The following is a 16,976-nucleotide window of genomic DNA, read 5'->3' as shown; positions in this document are numbered from 1 at the left end:
CTATAAAAGGAAATTGCACCTTCTCCATTCCTGCTTCTTACCTCTGGAGTAACCTTTCTACAAATGAAGCTCTGAACCAAAGACTGAATGACCCATTCCAACTGTGGATGTGTTCAAGCCAGCAAATTCACCAATACTGCTAGGAACCTGATGGACTTTGAAATCTTTGCATGTATGTGACTGTTTTACCATTTAACATCTCTCTTCTTGTTCTTTTTTCTTTATAATAAACCTTAGTTTTAGGCACTAAAGGATTGGCTGGCAGCGTGGTATCTTGGGTAAGATGCAAACCTATACTGACCTGGTGACGTGGCTGACCCTTCGGGGTCAGAAAAACATTTTGTATATATGAGTAGTTTTTTAAATAACTTCTTACTGTACTGGATCTAGGTGCTGATTGGGAGCCAGAGAATGGACTGCAATAAATGGGGCTGTGTGATTTCTTTTTTTCTTCTTGATAACCAGTGTGAGGGATCAGAAGTACAGTTTGTGACTGGTTGGGTAGCTTAACAGTTCAGCGTTATCCAGTCAGACTTGGGACTGTCTGCTCTCCCTTTTGCAGCCTGCCTTGACCTTGGCATTTCCAGTAAGGGCTGCCCTAGGCACACTAGGACACAATGACCCCTTTCCCAAAGCACTGGCCTGTGCAAATGAACCAGCATGGGCAGGAAAGTGATCTGTGCTAGAGTGAGAGGGGAACCAAAAGGCAGGTTGTGGTTCTGCTCCTGGGGCAATGTACCTATATATTGACACCTTTACTCAGAGCTTGTGGTAAAAGCCTCTGTGTAGTCCATAATGAGGTACAACAATGTGAGTAAGAATGGCACAATCTTGCTCTAAATAAGCAGCACTGGCTGCATCTGCTTTTGAACTGTGTAATAGATTGCACTTGGGAGCAGAGTACAAGTGAGGAGGTCAAAGCTGCGTAATAAATACAACTCCACTATGACTAATTGTCATGTTACAAGCCTCAAGTGTGCAGCCATCAAACAGCTGCCTCTCTCTCTCACACACACACTTACTTCTACTCCTGCAAAAACAACTTCTATTAGGCAACCTGTTTTGTGCCTCAGCTGAGAGTTGGGACTTCTAAGTTCAGACTGACCCCTTACACCATTTTAGGACAATATTTATTCAAAAGGAAAAAAGTATCACCATCACTAGTACTTGCAGCACCTCAGTTTCCTAAGTAACTTCCTATCCAAGTACTGAACTTTCCCAAAGTTATTCATTTTATGAGATCTACCATGACCACAAGCTGAAGTAGTGTACAGGAAATGCCATAATGGATCAAACATGTAGAGCTAGGCTACACTTGTGAGTTACAGCGCATTAAAGGAGCACTGGGCGCACTAGCTCACTCCCCATCCACACTGGCAAGGTATGTAGAGCGCTCCGACTCCACAGCTAAAGCGCTCCTGATACTCCACCTCGGCAAGTGGAATAATGTTTGACGCACCCCCGCTGGAGCGCCTCAGCATCCGTGTGAACGAGGTGTTGCATTACTCCGCTCTGATCAGCCTCTGGAAATGTCCCATAATCCCCTTAAGTCAAGTGGCCACTCTTTTCATTGTTCTGGATATAATATAATACATGGAGATATACCTATCTTATAGAACTGGAAGGGACTCCAAAAGGTCATTAAGTCCAGCCCCCTGCCTTCGCTAGCAGGACCAAGTACTGATTTTGAACTCAAAACCCTAGGTTTCGCAGGCCAAGCCTCAAATCACTAAGCTATCCCTCCCCCCAGCCCCCTGAAAGCTCCATTTAACAGCAGGCATGCTTATCTGCTCCGAAACAAAGCAACCGTTAGTGTGGAATGCTGTGTGTGAGACAGAGAGAAGCGGGGGAGTGGGGGGAGAGGGAGGTCTGCTGCTGTCTGAACTTACAAGACATCAAGCTGACATGCTCTCAGCCCCTCCAAAAACCCACTCTCTCTCCTCCCACATACACACAACAAACTCCCTGTCACACCCCACCACTCCCCATTTGAAAAGCACGTTGCAGCCAATTGCATGCAAGGATAGCTATCACAATGCACTGCTCTCTGCGGCCGTTGCTAGAGCTGCTAATGTGACCACGCAGTGCGCTTGCAGCTGACATGCGTACATACTACAGTGCTTTCCCTACTGTGCTCTACGAAGACTGCTTTAACTCAAAGCGCTCTATATCTGCAAGTGTAGCCATGCCTGGGGTAACCAGATGGGACGAAGAAAATATCGGGACACATGGCAGGGGGAGTCCCGCCGGCACAGCAGGAAAAAAAAAAAAAGCAGGAGTCCTGCCGGCAGAGAGGGGAAAAAAAAAAGAAAGAAAACAAACAGAGTCCAGCAGGAAGAGAGAGAGAGAGAGAGACAGAGAACAAACAAACAAAAAAAAGAGTCCCGGAGTCCTGCCGGCAGAGCGGGGGGGGGGGGGGCGAAAAAGCGATGTCCCGCTGGCGGAACAAAACAAACAAACAAAACAGGAGTGCGAAATATCGGGACAAATTGCGTCCCGACCAAACATCAATTGGGACGCGAGACAAATGTCTAAAAATCGGGACAGTCCCGATTTTATCAGGACATCTGGTCACCCTAGCCATGCCTGTAGATCATAACTAATCAGACATGGTCTATCTAGTCCTCTCTCTGACAGGGGCCAGTACTTTATGCTTCAGAGGAATTTCCTAGACATTTATGGAAAAAGCTTTCCCACGGTGCAAGTTTCTTTCTAACTTTATGGGTTAATGATTTGCTTATGCTGTGCAGCATGAGGGTTTATATTCTTTAAGTTTATTACCCTATCCAGTAACAGAGGACATTCTCATTATACATGTAAATATCACATCCACTGAATCTGATTAAGCTCTTGAGGTAAAATACAGACCCCACTGAATTAAGTGGAAAAACTTCCATTAATCCCAGTAAGACCAGGAACCAGTGGTGTAACCATCTCTTCTGGCAATAAAGTCCACTGGTTAATTATAAATTATACAAAAGGTCTTTACAATTTGTCACTTTCAATTTCATTGACTATTCCCTTATTCTTATTTTGTGATAGAAAAAAAATAAGAGCACAGACCAATTAGTGATCAGTGTACTTTGAACAAAGCATTTAAAACTTAATTTGTAACAGTATTCGGAATAAAATTCCAAAAAATACTATAGATCATGTCATAACATTCCATCAGCAGAAATTGCTGTAGCAGTTGATAAATGGCCAACATAGCAGTTTCACTACATGGACCATAAACAAGGTACTAGTATGAAATGCAATAGAATAGCCCCAGTAGAAGGAAGAGCAAGAGCAAATTCTATTATCCAACTGTGAGAACAGAATGAGCTACAATTCTTAAAAACAGAACAATGTGATCAGAAGTAAGTATAGTTAATAGCTGTGTATACTTAGTACGTAAAAGCGTGCTACTGGAATTATTTTACCACATAGAACAAACTCATATGAAATGAAATTATGCATTTCAAAAGGAACACTTAGTTTTCATGACAAACGTTTGAACGACACTGTGACTTCATGGGAGAAAGAAAGAAACAAAAAGGTTACAAAAATCTAGTTATAGGGCACAAAAGTCTTACATAAAGTTATTATCTCTCTTTTCCCTCCCACTATACACAAAGTCTTACAAACAAGTATTTCAAACAGTTTGTGTAATTTCTGGACAACATCACCCTCTTCTGGAATTAGATTTTAAAAGCTTTCAGTCACTTACCACTGTTGGTGCATTCACTACAGAGAGATTGTAACCATAGAGAAATGAAGACCCAAAAGCTCCAGCTAAAGAGGCAATAATAAGGCTGCCAGACCAGTCCTGAAAAGAAAATAATTGAGGAATCATCAGTTTACTTTTTAAGATACATCTGCACTTCTTAACGACAGTATCTTGCAGATAATCAAGTACATCCTCAAGACAAAGGGGAACGGCTTGGAAACACATTCTCTCCTGTAATTCAACCGAAATGAATGTTGACATAAAGTTGTCACATTTGCACATATATTTTTTAATCAGATTAATTCAAAAATCTTGCAATGTGCATGTTCTTACTGCACCTGTTATTTTACTATTTGCTGTGGAGGATGTTAAAAATTAAAAGCTGCATTCAACAGAAACCTCAATCCACTTGCGTGCTGATTGCAGAAATGCAGATTGGCTGTAGAACCTAACCCAGCTCCAGAAGAGAGTTTTATTCTTGAGTACAGAAAAAGTATAGCCTAGTGACTAAAAGAGTGGCCTGCGACTCAGGAGAGACCTCTGGCTCAGCTGCTGGCTGACAGTAACCTGAAAAAGGGGGATAATGATACTGAGCTTGCTTGTGAGGGCTCACGATCTACTGATGAAAAGCGCTATATAAGAGCTAGGTATTATTACTGCACTTCCAATACTTTCCTTTGGTCCTGAAGAAATTTCCCTGTGGCTACATACAAATAAGAGTAGTCTCCGATTATATCAAGTACTTCATTAATATAAGATCCCACACCAAGAAGCAAGCTGCTACAGAAGACAGACCACAATCATCAGAAATATACAGCTAATGCAGTTATCCAAGGCACTAGAATATACTTGTCTTAATGTGACAAGCCCTTGAGTAGGCTTTCCTTAAGCAAAGGGAAACAAGATTGTTCTAAAATATGCCAATTATGTCATGAAATCACATTGCTATCCCTAAAATATGGGTTATGCTGTTGGTGCTATCTCCTCAAACAACGTAGAGAATCCTACAGAATATTACAGGTATTTCAGGTTTTAGTTAATTTTCTCTTTAAACTTTATAAATTCTCAGCTTCAACCTCTTCGGGTCATCCAGACTTCTGCTCCAAAGTGTATAAAAAACAAATTCCTTCCACATTTTAGATTATAGGTAAGGTCCTACTTCATTCACAATATTGTGGATTCCGCAATATAAGGCTTCAACAGCAACTTTGTTTTAAATTAGCTTACTTTGCAAAGTCCACAATTGTGCATACATTTTGAGGTTTGCAACACACACTTTTCCCTCCATTACTACATGAAATGATCTTGGAAAGTTTTGTGCAGGCCATAACCAGGGTGGGGCTGTTATGCTATACAAAGAACATGGGATCTTTATAGGGGAGAAGGCAATAATGCCACATATACTGAGAATACAACAGTTAGCATATGCTTTTCAATCACACACACAGTCTGGCCAGCTGATGTTTATAGTTACCAGTCCAGAGTCTGCATCAATCTAGTGGCCAGCCAAATTGCTCGCAGAGGGGAGCAGGGCTCTGTCGGTCACGATCTAATGCTCCTGGCGTGTGGCAAGATGAACCCAAAGCCCCATGGCAGAGCACCCTGTTTTTATAGTCTTTTTTCTCTGTTGAAGTTTATGGATTTTGCTGTGTTAGTTTGGACCAGGTTGCTTCTTAACTGCTGTATCTTTTGATGTAAACATTCCAATACATGGTGAGCAAGGGAGCCAGCCAGAGCACAAAACCAGTGAGGAGGGGGGAGATGGGGACGGTAGGGGAGTAGAGTCTTGCAGCAGACATGGTATTGCCACCCTTACTTCTGTGCTGCTGCTGGCAGTGGTGCTGCCTTCAGAGCTGGATGCCCAGCCAGCAATCACTGCTCTCTGGCTGCGCAGCCCTGAAGACGGCGCTGCCGCCAGCAGCGGCACAGAAGTAAGAGTGACAATACTATATCCACTGCAAGGCTCTACCCCCATACCAGTTTTTGTCATTTCCCCCCCAACACAGCTTTCTGGTCTGGGCAGCTACCCACTCACCCCATCCTGGTTACACCCCTATAGTTGCACAAAATTGTCTGGTTATCAAAAAGTTTGCAGGCATAACATACCAGTTGAGTGTTTATATCATTCTAGCAAATTTTTCTTAAACAAACAGGTCTACTGTGGCTTTTCCAAATTTACAGCTACTGATAAAGGTCCACTAATACTTTTCCGCAACACAGCTGCAATTATTTGAAGACCATCCTGCGATTCAGGTAGGGTCTTCATTATAGGTCATATTTCTATCGTATCCAAGATCAGCCCAGCAGTTACTATGAGACAGCCCAGGAACAGGGAACCTTCTGCTAGGGCTCCATCATTTCTAGTACCCACTGGATTTTGAAGATCTGAGACAAATATTCTAGTAGTTATTTGCTACAACCACGTGAAGTTAGCTGGACAGGTTTTTTTCCTACCATGTCTCTGCCAGTAATTGTCAACTGGTGCCCCTCCTTTAAGTTTGTCTTTGCATTCACCACTTGTATTAGCAATCTGCTGTTTCATATTTGCCATCACAACAGCTGCACCGAGGGTAGGATCATTCTGCAGTTGGAGTTTCTGCCAGGCTTAACAGTCTTGCATCCCAGTGAATATTTTGTACCTAGTGCATTCATCTTTCACTGTTCTCATAATCACAAGTCAAGACTGATACCACAAAAATGTCTGTTTCTCTCAGTTTCTGCTTATGCATGTGAAATCTGTCCATTTTATGGACAGTGATAGGTTTGGGATTTAAATGTTCCTCCTATTTCCCCAACATTATCCATTTTGTTCTCTGTGTCAAAGATGACTAGAATGGAATGTGCGCTCAGCATGGGTACCAGAGCACAATCAGAGGAGCTACCTGTACCTCCCCTGAATCAAAGCTCTACAGAATTGTTCATGGAAATTCCTGCCCCAGTGGAAGAGTCACTTTGGGATGCTGAGCTGGATGACAGCTCATCTTTATTGGCCCTTGAATTTGTAGTATGCAAATACTGCATAAATTTGTCCTAAATGGTTACAGTAATTGAAAGTCACTAGGTTTTAGTCTCCTAAATGCTTAAATCCTTTTGAAAATGGGACTTAGGAAATAAATCAGACTGAGCTTAAACAGATGAGTCTGCCTCTGGAATGCAGATACAGGGTTAAAAAGTTCCTAAGGACAATTATCATAGTCTCTATTCCTCTCAGGAATGAATGGACCTGTTAAAATGGAGCCACTTTAGAAATAATCTGCTGGCTCCAGAGCATTTCCAGGGATTAGGGACTTTACAGCGCCTCATCCTGGGAGTCATTGCTGCAACTGGTTAGTGGATCAGCATACAGTGTCTGTTGTCTACTGAAGTTGACAGAGTGGCTATTAAGCATTCTTTCCCTTTGCATTATCATGGCCAGGCATGGTTTACTAACAAAATGTGGGAGATTAATGTGTCCTGGCAAAGGTTGCAGCACGAGGGGACAATGTCTGCTGATGTCAGTCACCTCTTGTATCTGAAGTCACAGAGTGCTCACAAACATGCTGTATTGAAGGGCCTGGAGTTAACTGCTTCTGTGCACTATGGTAAATTTCAGAGAATTACACAGCTTGTTAACCATTCTTCTCCCATTCAAGGCAGTGAGAATTGTGTGCAGGAATTCCTGGGTGGGAAATGTATCCCATTATTTTTACAGCTTACTACAAGATGATTTGTTCCGATCAGCCAATTTTCCAGAAGGGAACAATGGGAAAAAAAATGTGTCATTCAGTTTTGATTAGAAGGGGTGATTTTAGAAATGCAGGCTCTTTACACCCATCATACCATGCTGCCACCCTTCATACCAATCTTACTGCACCACTAGACCTGCTTCAAATATTGAGTTAAAGGCAGGCTAGAAGGTAAGTAGCCAAGAAGAAATTAAAAGAACAGATCCAGCTGGGCATTCCCACATGATGGTTAGGGACAGGCACTCGAAGCATTCCAAAACTCAGTGAATGAATGAGGTTTGCAGCAAGAGACTAAATACATATGCCTATGGGGTTAAAAAGTGGAAGACCCAGAGTACAAGTCACAGAAACGCTGCCAATTAGAAATACACCTCTTCCTCATCTTTTTACACTGTAACTGCCACTCCTGTACAGGGTTTATGTCACTTTGCGTGCCATGCAACCTCTCTTCCAAGCATATTAACCACTATCGGAAGTTCCTCAAAATTCAAAATTGCTTGCTCAACAGTTTTAAAGCAGCATGCTTCACTTTTGTTTGTGACGTGCCTCTTCAGTCCCACTAGTCCAGATTTACTCAAATTTCAGGAGAGCAAGACACTTAGGAAAGCAGGATTAAGTAAGAGCTTTATCAGACACCTGCTTGGAGAAACATATTAATTCTGATGGGACCCTAAGCACTTTAAAAGTTCTTTCCCTTATTCATTACAAACACAGATGGATGATAACTGGGAAAGTAAACAGCATAACATTAACTACCACTCCTCACACACTCCTTTGCTTTACACTTTATACCATCAGTTTCCTTGCATCAGTCAGAGGTCATCGTTCAAGGTGCAGTTGTGCCTGTTACCACACTGATAGCTCTCCCTTAGGTGAACTTATAACAGTGAGTTCAGAACAAAGATCTCTGAACAATCCAGGTAACTGAATGTCCCCATTAATACCAAAGTTCTCAACAGCATGGCCTATGAGTCATACTGTCCCCTACATCTCTTAACAATATTTTTCCTCATAGCATGTCTCTCTTGTCCAGAAATTAACAGAAAAATTATCCATTAACGTGTGCAACTCTTAAATTCAGTCTTTTATTTTGAATTGCAACATTTGCAGCCCTGTTGTTTAAAGCCCAATTCAAACTTCTAGTTGTACAGTTACAGTCCCTTTCTAAGATTACAATTAAATAGCAAGCGTAAAATGTAATATTTCACCAGTATCCAGATGACTTAAAGAGATTTTCAAATGTGACTATGTGCCTAAATTTCTGAGTGCCCAACTTGAGATACCTGAAAGGGGCCCAATTTTAAAGAAGTGCTGAGCTATTCCAAAGTTGCAGGGCGAGAGGCCGAAGCGGAGTCGACGAGGGAACGGCAGCCATCAATCCCGCGCCACAAGGATGCGAAGTAAGTCAATCTAAGATACATCAACTTCAGCTACACACTATTCTCCTAGCTGAAATTGGATATCAAGAGTCTTGGCTACACTCGAAACTCCAAAGCGCTCCTGCGGGAGCACTCTGTAGTGCGAGTGTGGTCGCGGCGCCAGCACTTGGAGAGAGCTCTCCCAGTGCTACATGTACTCACCTGCCCGAGGGGATTAGCTTACAGCCCTGGCAGACGGTTTACACTGGCGCTTTACAGCGCTGTAACTTGCTGCGCTCAGGGGGGTGTTTTTTCACACCCCTGGGTGAGAAAGTTGCAGCGCTGTAAAGCGCCAGTGTAGCCAAGGCCTTATATCAGGAGTCCCCAACACGGTGCCTGTGGGCGCCATGGCGCCTGTCGGGGCATCTTAATGCACCCATGTCCTAGCCCCCAGGAGAGCACCCACCAAAATGCCACAGTGGCATTTGGCGGGGACGCCTCTCGATAAACCCGCTTGCCATCGACAAGTGACGTCATCGAGAGGCGTCACCTCCCAAATTTCAGCGGGGACGACTCTCGCTGACGCCGCTTGCCGTCGACAAGTGACGTCATCAAGACCCCTCTTGATGATGTCACTTGTCGATGGCAAGCTACGTCGTTGAGAGGCGTTGCCGCTGAAATTCGGCGGCATTTCGGCGGGTGCTCCACCGCTGCAGTGGTCCTTCGGCTGGCTCCCGCCAGCCAAAAAGCTTGGGGACCACTGCCTTAGGTTGATCCCCACACTGTAGACCAGGCCTTTGTCTTGCACCTGTAAAGGTCATTCTCCTCCTCTTATCTACAGTAATGGTGACAGTAGTTCACTCCCTTCCCCCAGGGTAACTCTGGGTTCTACTCTGTGTGGTACTCTGCTAATGGTAGTATTTTTAGCTCTGCGGTCTCACTGCTGTGTACCAGACAGCCTCTCTCTACTAAAACAACAGCACCACAACTTTCCTAAGAGAGAAAGGACTAAGGTGGGTTTTTTGCTCCACTCTGAAGGAGAGTGGAGATGTAGTTACCTTGCTAGGTACCATGCATCCCTACTCACTTGTTCCACTAAGCTGGAAGAAAAAAAAATACCTTTTTGTCCCTCCCTATTTTTTGTTTTTCTTTAATACACACGAGACTTTGTTCCAGTTGCCCTCTGGTCATAGTACAATTTGCACGGGGGCTGGCGGAGAAAGTCCATGAAAATCCTACCCCATTTCTGGTCTTTCCACTAAATTACTTAGTTGAGCCACAAAATTGAAATGTAAGGAAAAGCTCCTCTGGGTGAGGCAGGATCATTGTCTCGTTTCATGCTCCCAGCACAAATTACCGTTTAGCAGCCATCTGGTGCTACTTACGGTTTTCTCTCTCCGACTGGTTCTTTGTATCAGGGGCTCTACACCGGCCATTTCAGGGTGAGCTTGGGTCCCGCGGTGCCGCCTTGGCCCAGTTCTCTGTCAGGCGGCTGGCCAGTCCGTGCGCCCCACGGGCACGGCGCGCCGGTGGAGAAAGCCCCTGGCCCCGGGGGAGATGTGCAAACCCCGCACCGAGCTTTGCAGCGCTTTCCCCCGGGTTGCTCCACACTGAGAAACGGAGCGCGTTGCGTAACAGTGCACACACAACTCCCAGAGGCCAGCCGGACTCGCTCTGGTTGCATTTTCCAATTCCGGCAGAAATTACCGTTAGCAGCCACGTGGTGCTACTTGCGTTTTTCTCTCTGCAGCTAGGGCTTGGTACTTTGTCTCACGGATGTTCAAGTGGCCGTTTTCGGGTGAGGGTTGGGCCCATGGCGCCGCCTTCGCCCAGCTGCCTGTGAGGCGAGCCAGCCAGTCCGTGCACACGTGCAGCCGGCGTGCCGGAGCAGCCCTGCAGACATCTTGAGTGTGGCTGCCCGGGGCAGCGCCTCGCGGGGAGAGGAAACGCGGGCAGGCCGGGGGTTTGGCACGCTGCAATCCGGCGGTGCTGTGCAGGTTAGGCAGCAGGGGGGAGTACCCTGCGGCAGCGGGGGTGAGTTTAGTTCGCTGCAATCCCAGCGCACGTTTGTGGGGCTCCACCAGTACCGCGTCCCCGCAAACTGTGCTGCAGAGATTGGTGTGAGTTGCACTGACGTTGTGACAGGGTTGTGTCACGGGCGCGGGGATTCCCTGCGCCAGGGGAACAGCTGCAGGAGCGGGTGTTGGGGACCTGCTAAATGGGGGCGTGACGCTAACGCTGATCTTCATGCTTTTTTTTTTTTCCAAGTACAGGTGACCAGTATAGATAAAAGTTCCCCGTGAAGGTGCATGTGCGTCGGGGACACGCTGGTGTCTTCCAGCGCCAGTAAGGATCCAGGAGCAGTTCAAGGGGAAATACAATACCTCAGTGAAATCAGCTCGTTCAGTTTTCGGCATTGCCCGGCTCTGCATTGCATAAAACAGTCTGATTGGGGCGGGCTGTCATTCTCACCCAGAACAACCTGTACAGATCAGTGGGCAGTGCTTAACTTGCCCACTGATCTGTACAGGTTGTTCTGGGTGAGAATGACAGTTCCTGCAGTTGTCCTTTGTTATCCATACAGAATTGGAACAGTGTTATCACATGCCAAAACATAATTAGCTGTTCTGCCTTGAGTGCAGGGGACTGGACTAGATGGCTTCTGGAGGTCCCTTCCAGGTCTCTGATTCTATTTGACCTGCATTATGTGACTACACTCTGTCCACTCTGCAGTGGCTTCATTTCTATTGTCCCCAGAGTCACTGCAGTAATTACATAAGGCTAGGTACTGAATTGCTGCCTTGTTGAACATTACAAGCAATTTCACCTCTGAGAGACATATAAACCTTGATGTTTGGCACTTGCATGGTGGTCTGTAATTGTCAGAGGTCTTACTGAGGAATTACAGAGGTCAGATTTGTAGGATGATATTGTAGCCGCAGGTGTTTTTCCTTCAGTAAAGTAGAAACTTGGTGCAGTTACTCTGTGGACCTTTAAGGATATATTTTAGCTGTTGTCTTTTTTATTGGCATCACACTTTGAGATAGGAACATAGTGGACCTTGGTTTATTATACAACAAAATTATTAAACTGTTGACAGATTTAAACTAGATACAGGGAAAGCTTTCTAACTATGAAAGTAGTTAAGTACTGGAATTGGTTACCTAGAGAGATTGAGGAATCACCATCACTGAACGTTTTTAAGGTTAGACAAACATCTGTCAGGGATAAGGTGACCAGACAGCAATTGTAAAAAATTGGGACAGGGAGTGGAGGGTGTAATAGGAGCCTATATAAGAAAAAGACCCAAAACTTGGATTGTCCGTATAAAATCGAGACATCTGGTCAGCCTAGTCAGTGATGGTCCAGGTATACTTAATCCTGCCTCGGCATGGGTGGAGGGGGTGGACTCGATGACTTCTTGAGCCCTACATTTCTGTGGTACACAACTACCGTGATTGCATGTGCATGTCGATTGACTGCATGTGCTTTTGACTCAAGTGATCATTTTAAACATGCTGGTATATGCAAATTAACCATGAAATTGCATGTCCGTCGTTTTTAGTTCTTAAATATCAAGTTAGTATGTCCCTATCGCAGGGATTTGCAGATTACAAGACTATACATGTGTGAAGAAACTACTATTATTGAACAATCAGCTTCGTTAACAGTTTACAAGTGCTTTAGTTAAAATCCAAACACTCCAGCCCATCTAAAGTGGCAATTAACTGCTTTGAAATTATATAATCTGATACTGTTGTGCTGGTGCACCAGATTGTGTGAAGTACAGTCTCTGTGGGTGCAATCCTGCTGTCCATACACCCTTCTTACTTGAGACAGGTGCCTGTTAGAATGCAGTGGGAGTTCTGCCCAAGTAAGGCCCACAGGATTTCATCCAGTGCACTACATTTCCAGTTGGCAGGTCACAGAAAAAGTGACATGTAACAAGCTTCAGTTGTACCAAGAATTTTGAGACCTTAGCTGTGCTGCAATTAAATGTTTTCACAAGCTTTCTGGCAAATAGATGTGACACACCTACATTAGTATTATATAACAGATAGTAGTTAGACACATGAGCAGGGAAAAAACTCAAGTTAGCACTGCTGCTTTTTAAATGTACCCCCTAAACTAGTGAATTATGAATTTGGAAGAGTTTTATATGTCACCTAGTCAACAGTAATGTTCCCTTGGCAATAATGAAGAGTATGTTTTGGAACTGTTCCCAACTATGTGCACTTATTACTGCCATAAATCTCTACTGTTTCCACTTCTGACAAACTATGCATCTGCAGTCTTTCATTTCATAACTAACAAAAATGCCCAGTTTGTTGTGGCAAAGTATTGTGAATGTGAAAGGAGCTATAATGTGGTAACTTTTGATGTGTCCTGGTTTCAGAACAATCCAAGGAGTGACTTTTGGGATTTGATTTTTCCATTGACATGTATTTTGTGTACTCATTGATATCTGAGTGTAAATGTCATTATAACATTTTACATTTGCTTTGTACGGGGGTTAGCAATAATGCAAGATTCAAATCAGTGGAGAATCTGGCCTCTGGAGTAGGAGAATCCCTTTTTAGGATACAAAGAAGTAAGCAAACACGCTGATATGCTTTTCTGGTTCATTTTATTCACAAATTTTACATTCTTACTCGCAAAAGAAGCAGTGCTGGTGCAATCTGAAACCCCCCATCCCCCTATATGTATTTCTCATTTCAACATTGCTTCCTCCCCCGCCCCCCCAATAATGTGTGTGAGACGGGAATTTCCTGCAATATCCCTGAAAGACCTCATTGTATAAAGTTTATATATTTTCATGAGCCAGGATTGTATGTTATCTCTCTGGGCGGGGGCCGTGAGATCCAGTTCTTGCAACTGATGTGAATTCAAAAAGACTTTATTGAAAGTGTTCCAAACAAGTATGGACTTCAGGGAGTGTAACGTGCTTGGATGCTCTGCAAGAACGAGGCCCACACACACTGTGAGTTATTTGGCTTTAATGAAGGTAAAGTGACACTCCACAATGGGGACCCTGGGCGTTGCTGTCACTTAGGCGGGGAACCCCGCACCGAAGCTCAGCTCGGCCTGGGTTGGAGTCCAAAGGCGGGACCGGGAGCTATATATACATAATACAAAAGCAACTCATACATATGCAAAAAGGGACTGCCCACAGGCTATGTCCGCCCTTTGGCCTAAGGCTATACGAACTGGTTTCAACCAGTTAAAAGCAAGTAATAACTGGCATGCCGTGTCCTACAATGACCGGCCACTTAGCAAGCAGGGGCTTTTCACAAGGCTGCCGAGAAAGTGGAGACACCCTAGCTAGGCCGTGACACGGTCTTCCGCAGTCCCCTACAGGGACTATAAGTGTTAAGTGAATTTCCTGGGGAATCCCTAGGTAGATGTTAATGCAAATTACTCCATTCCAGTTATGAAAAAAAGCTCAACCTTTTGAAGCTACTCTCTGAGGAGAGGGTTATTGTCCACTGATTCCCTGTAACAGAAGGCCAAGATCAAAGACCTGAACTGTAAAGAAACAACTGATGTTCCCTCTTTTGTTCTGGTTCTGGATCTAAGATGGATATGAACTTCTAACCAAAGAGAAAACCCCACAGTGGGTTTTTAAGGACTAAAAAAATCTAGAGCCCTTGGTTACAGTTGGGGGATGACCTGTGGTAAGCTTTTTAGCATGCATATAGGAACTCTGATTGTTCTAGAAAGTTTTCTATGTAGCGCTTTTACTTTAAGAATAGAAGTGCTGGTGTAACCCACACACCTTCTGGGTGTGGTGTTCTGTCCCATCTAGTGACACCAAGACCACTTAGAGGGAGAGAAAATGAGTCTGCTCTACAGCCTTAGTTACAAGGCAGTTGGCTTTTAGCTCATGCGATAGAAGCTAAACCCCAGAGGTCCCAGGTTCGATTTTGCCTGCTGATGACTGGGGTCTGTCGGCATTACACTTGCTTAGAAGGAGCTTATAACTACGGGCAATACACTGGTCATAGCCTTTGGAGAGAAAGCAAAGCACAGACACTGTCCTGTTTAAGCAGTGTGACATGGGTCTCCATGCAGGACAGGTTATGGCTGGGAACTGGAAACCTTTAAGTGGGTGCCCTTGGTGGACCACAAAGGGGGAGAAAACAGTTTCAGGGCAACTGCACCTGTGACAGTGTGTATGATTTTTTTGTACAAGCCTTGCCTGGACACAATAAATGCTTTTGGCCTCTTATCATTCATAGAAGACCATCAGCAACCAAACAAAATACACTGTGATGCATCTTCATGTATGGCCATCAAATCATTCCCTTACACAACTCCCCAGCTTTCTTACTCATGGACAACTTAGCTTGCTCTCTTCTTGCTGTGAGAAAAGGGTTATGCAACATTTCTAGAAGGTTGACAAAGAGGCTATGGCACAGCAAGGGGAGGAGCAAAACTGAAGGGTTTCCACAGGAAGGGTCCTATCAGCACCTCTCCTTCAAACTTCCTAAAACATTTAATTTGCCCCAAGAAACATTTGAGTTATTCCAAAATCTGAATAATGGCAGCAACTCAGAGTTTAGGTCCTCAGTGTTCTAGACACTGTGCAGATACACAGTAAGAGACAGTCCCCATTCCAGAAAGCTTACAGTCTGAATAGATAAGACCAACAAAGGGTGAAAGATATCCCAGAAACTGAACCCCAATCCCGTAATTCCCACGATGGTATCTGAACCACAAGACTCTTCTTCCACCTCAAAGAAATCGTAAAGCAATTAGGCCCAGATTTATAAGGGTATTTAGAAGTCTAAATCTCATGATCAGAAAGGGATTTAGGCTCTTAAGACAGTCAATGGGATCTTGGCTGCTAAGTGCCTAAATCCCTTTCTAAACATGAGATTTAGGTGCCTAAATTATTAAATGTTGCAACTCTGAGCACTGCAATGCCAAAATACCTTTACAGATCTGAGCATTAGTGAGTAGTCTGCTTGTTGTCAATTATCTTCTGTATCTTTACTCCCAAAGTGAACGTCTTGATCAGTGTTTCTCAAACTGGGGTTGCCGCTTGTGTAGGGAAAGCCCCTGGCAGGCCGGGCAGGTTTGTTTACCTGCCCTGCCCACAGATCTGGCCTATCATGGCTCCCACTGGCCATGGTTTGATGCTCCAGGCCAATGGGAGCTGCTGGAAGCGGCAGCCAATGAGTCCCTCGGCCCAGTCTTGCTAAAAGATTTAGGAGGCAGATGGGGGTGAGGGAAACCCAAACTCACCACTTTCTTTTTCACTGCTTGTTTTTCTTTAATCTCACCATTGCTTTTCTCCTTATTCTCCATTCTGTTGTCTTCTTATCTGTTAAATAGTGGGAGAGGGGAAGGATTTGTTGTAATTACTGTAAATTTACATACTGAAAACCACTTTAAAACAAAAACACCCACACACCACAGTGCCTGATCCAGCAAGCTCTTCAGAAAACCTTACTTCAAGAAGAATGTTGATAAATTGGGGAGGGTAGGAAGAAGAGCCATGAGAATGATTAAAGGGTTTGGAAAATATGCTTTATAGTAGACTCAAGAAGCTCAATTTGTTTCACTTAGAGAAGTTTAAGGAGTGACTTGATCACAGTCTAACTACCTACATGGAGAACAAATATTTGATAATGGTCTCTTTAGTCTAGCAGACAAAGGTATAATGAGATCCAGTGTATGGATGGTGAAGTTAGACAAATTCAGACTGGAAATAAGGCATAATTTTTTTAAACTGAGGGTAATTAGTCACTGGAACAATTTGCCAAAGGAAGCGGTGGATTCTCCTTCACTAGAAAATTTTTAATCAAATGTAGATGTTTTTTCCAAAAGGTATGCTCTAGTTCAAAGAGGAATTAATTCAAAGGAAGTTCAGGTCTGGTCTACACTACGCGTTTAAACCGATTTTAGCAGTGTTAAACCGATTTAACGCTGCACCCGTCCACACTATGAGACCCTTTATATCGATATAAAGGGCTCTTTAAATCGGTTTCTGTACTCCTCCCCGATGAGAGGAGTAGGGCTGAAATCAGTATTATCATATCGGATTAGGGTTAGTATGACCGCAAATCGACAGTATTGGCCTCCAGGCAGTATCCCACAGTGCACTATTGTGACTGCCTTGGACAGCAATCCGAACTCAGATGCACTGGCCAGGTAAACAGGAAAAGCCCCGCGAACTTT

General features: G+C 44.1%; 1 protein-coding gene across 3 annotated transcripts in view; it reads right to left on the bottom strand.

The window, feature by feature from the left end:
- SLC2A9 (solute carrier family 2 member 9) overlaps positions 1-16,976 on the bottom strand; it is a 229,315-nt gene that overhangs the window by 170,929 nt on the left and 41,410 nt on the right. For 2 of the 3 annotated variants that reach the window (XM_075066595.1, XM_032775770.2), the window contains exons 2-3: positions 16,041-16,119; positions 3,710-3,808 (exon numbers count right to left, since the gene is read on the bottom strand). In XM_075066595.1, the coding sequence (XP_074922696.1) occupies positions 3,710-3,808; positions 16,041-16,103 (162 nt within the window). In that variant the 5' untranslated portion in view covers positions 16,104-16,119. Of the gene's footprint in view, positions 1-3,709; positions 3,809-10,177; positions 10,642-16,040; positions 16,120-16,976 lie in introns of those variants that run through there. The other variant, XM_032775771.2, reaches the window with a different exon arrangement.

The sequence above is a fragment of the Chelonoidis abingdonii genome, chromosome 5 (assembly GCF_003597395.2).
Source record: "Chelonoidis abingdonii isolate Lonesome George chromosome 5, CheloAbing_2.0, whole genome shotgun sequence".
NCBI classification, from domain to species: domain Eukaryota; kingdom Metazoa; phylum Chordata; order Testudines; family Testudinidae; genus Chelonoidis; species Chelonoidis abingdonii.
This window is presented reverse-complemented; position numbering and strand designations above follow the sequence as displayed.